The sequence below is a fragment of the Camelina sativa genome, chromosome 4, assembly GCF_000633955.1.
Source record: "Camelina sativa cultivar DH55 chromosome 4, Cs, whole genome shotgun sequence".
NCBI lineage: Eukaryota > Viridiplantae > Streptophyta > Magnoliopsida > Brassicales > Brassicaceae > Camelina > Camelina sativa.
Window position 1 is genome coordinate 29,828,471 of NC_025688.1, and position 3,220 is coordinate 29,831,690.

The window sequence follows — 3,220 nt, forward strand, 5'->3', positions numbered from 1 at the left end:
AAATAACGTTTCATCATTTACCAGAGGAACGCCAGAAACTTCAAGATGAGAGCAAAAAGCTTGGAATTTTGATCTTTTGATCTCCACCTCGTAGCCACTGGAACTGCAATTTTCGGGTATGCATTGAGACCTGACGGATTTAGATTCTCTACCACCGAAGCAAATCGAGCCATTGGAGATGAAGAGAGAAGCATTCAGTGAACCTTGACGAACAAGCACCGTCCCGTCCTTTGTCCACATGTAAAACTCTTCGCCGTGTAGACTCAGACGGCTCAAAACATCGGTCAAAGACTTCACCGAAAACCCTAGCAAAACAACACCTTTCTTGCTGAACAAGCTAACCGCGCTCTGAATCAGAGTCTCGTTGTCTCCTCCTCCCAAACTCGTTCCGAGAAAGGCGGTAGTGTAATTATTTCTCTGTGCTGCTTGGAACCAATCCGTGTGGGTTACATCTAACGGCTGAGATTTGGTTGCGTTCCCGTTGAGACGACCGGTTATCTGATCAACGGTTTGAGTGTACCAAGTGTAGTCTCCACCACTTGAACTCGACGAAGAATTGGCATAAACAGCGACACTTGTGTCTATATCTGCTCTAATGTAAGAAAACAAGAAACCGTCCCTACTAATGTACGAAACTTGCGAGACTTGAGGGATCGTTGAATATGCTTCAAACAACAATGGTGCGATCTGAAGAAGAAGAACAACAACACAAAAATACAATTACTAATTAACTCAAATTAGTCCCAAAGATTATGATCAAAAAAAAAAAAAACTGAGACTTTTAACAACCTGTGTTTGAATGTTTGTGAAACCAGTATCGTTGTTGGTGAGATAAGAAGAATCTATGACTGTCGCTAAACCAATTGTAGATAAGTTTGTCTTGGGATATGAAAATTTTCCGATGTTTTCAAACTCGGAAACTAGACTTGACCGGAGATCTCCAGTGAATGAAGCGACGTCGTTTATTAGGCTCTCCGTTGTTGTTAGCCAATTCGAGGTCGATATGCACCCCAAAATAGTGACCAGAAATCCCTACAAATTTATTCAATAAAAATATATACATGATCAGTTTTTGGTACTTTGGTATTTGAACTAAATAAGCTCTAAGCTAAAAACTCCATCGAGGAAAATGGAAGAAAGAACAAAACCTAGATTATACATAATTTACATACAAGCTAAACAAGATTTAAACAAAAAAAAAAAAGAAAAAACGAGATTAGAATCATATATCGTATGAACACAACAAAACATTTATTAAGTAAGGTCTTGTTCTTTATAATAAAATCAAAACAGCATCCAACGATGATGTGTTTAATTTAGAAGAAATAAAAATTACCAGGACGCAGANGACATGCGCTAATAATTACATACAACTTATCTATATAATAAACCAACTGTATGTCAGGATTTCAAATTCCAACCATAAAAAAAAACTCAAAAAAAAAAAAAAAAAAAAAAAAAAAAAAAAAAAAATTGATTCTCAAGATTCCTTTCTAAATATGTTTTTATCTATTGAGCTAGATTTAACATAGAAGCTGCAGTTTTTAACATTACTGTCCAACCGTTATGTGTGGTGCAGTCAGGCTTATGCTAGGAAGTTGAGGTTCCTTATACGGTTGAGAAACTGGGAAGGAAGATGCAACCACACCCGGGCATAACGCCAAGTTTGACGACTTGTTATCACTAGATACCGATCGAATCTGAAACTAGAGATGTCCGGGCACGCTTTTCACCTGTGCTAGATGAAGAACATTTTGAAGGTACAAATCTATATCACATATAGCCTTTGAAAATGTATAAATGCATATATAATATACTATATAAGTATATATGAAGACGACAAAAAAAGGTGTAGAATACTATACATATAGGTATATATAGATCTTCCACCAAACAAAATCTTAAACTCAAGTGCAATTATAATATCAAGAATATTTTATGAATATATATCTTATGTATTGCGAAGGGGAAAAGGAAGGTTAATACAAGCAAATCATGGTAATAAATAAAAACAATCATTTCATTTTAGGAAATGATCCCAGGCATCCGATCGGATTTTAGTGTATAATGTTTTCGTTTAATCGATATTCATGAAAATAATTATACATAAAAACCAAATATTTTCATTTTTAAACTGTCATAAAATCCCCTACAAATCATTATACTGGTCATTATTTTGTAGGGATTTCTAGTTATTATTTCTAGTCATTAAGTACTACAAACCAAATAGTACTTAATTAGATTTTGCACAGAAGAAATATTTTACGTTTCGGAAACAAAAAACAATTTTTTCTAAAATTAAGAAATATATATATTTTGGAAACATATGTATATATATCTAGATATATATATATATATGTGTATATATACATAATAATACATCAAACATTAAAACCTATTTCAAAAGGAATATTTGAAAAAATACAAGTTCAGAACATAAATATTAAATAGTTGAACTAAAACACTAATAATATTATATATTTATATGTGTTATGAATATATATTTTAAATTATTTTTATTTATTAAGTTTCTTAGCTAAAAAAGAGTTTTTACGGTGTTTCCGAAACGAAACGGAGCTTTCGTAGTGTTTCCGAACAGAGTCTATTAAGAATATTTTTGTAGCTTGTTCGCGTGTTTTCGAGAGTTTCTATTTATGAAACGTTTTGGAAACAGGAATGAAACTTAAAAAGAATTTCCATGCAACATATGTGTGTATTATATTTCTTCGAAGTCGAGATAAAGGAGGGCTAATGAAAACGATATAATTAACCTTTGTGTGAATTTGCGTGAACAGAAGAAGGCAAACGTGTAGATATATCATATCAATATATTTGACTTTTAATTATGGAGATCAACGTCGGGCTAGCTAAGATTTCGACACTGCTTGTCTAGTAAAAATAATAGTTTGGCTGAGAAATTTTCAGAAGCATGGGGTCATTGCACCACTTCACTTTGGTTTCCTTATGCAAATATGAAGGAAACAAAAGAAAAAACTTACACACAAACATGTTAACATATATGTATTAATAATGTATATATATTGGGAATTATATATTGGCTCCTTAAATTTATGCAGATTGACGATTTTTAACTTATATTTTAAAAAGTTGATTTTGACTGAGTCGTAGGAGTGGGACGATGCACCATTTTAACTTGTTACGGGGTAATATGTCTATTCATATATATATATATATATATATATATATATATATATATATA

General features: G+C 32.4%; 1 protein-coding gene across 1 annotated transcript in view; it reads right to left on the bottom strand.

Annotated features, from left to right (window-relative positions):
- LOC104784457 (histidine kinase CKI1-like) overlaps positions 1-1,161 on the bottom strand; it is a 5,084-nt gene extending 3,923 nt beyond the window's left edge. Inside the window, exons 1-3 of the mRNA XM_010509482.2 lie at positions 1,117-1,161; positions 790-1,032; positions 22-687 (exon numbers count right to left, since the gene is read on the bottom strand). Of these exons, the coding sequence (XP_010507784.1) occupies positions 22-687; positions 790-1,032; positions 1,117-1,161 (954 nt within the window). The remainder of the gene's footprint in view (positions 1-21; positions 688-789; positions 1,033-1,116) is intronic.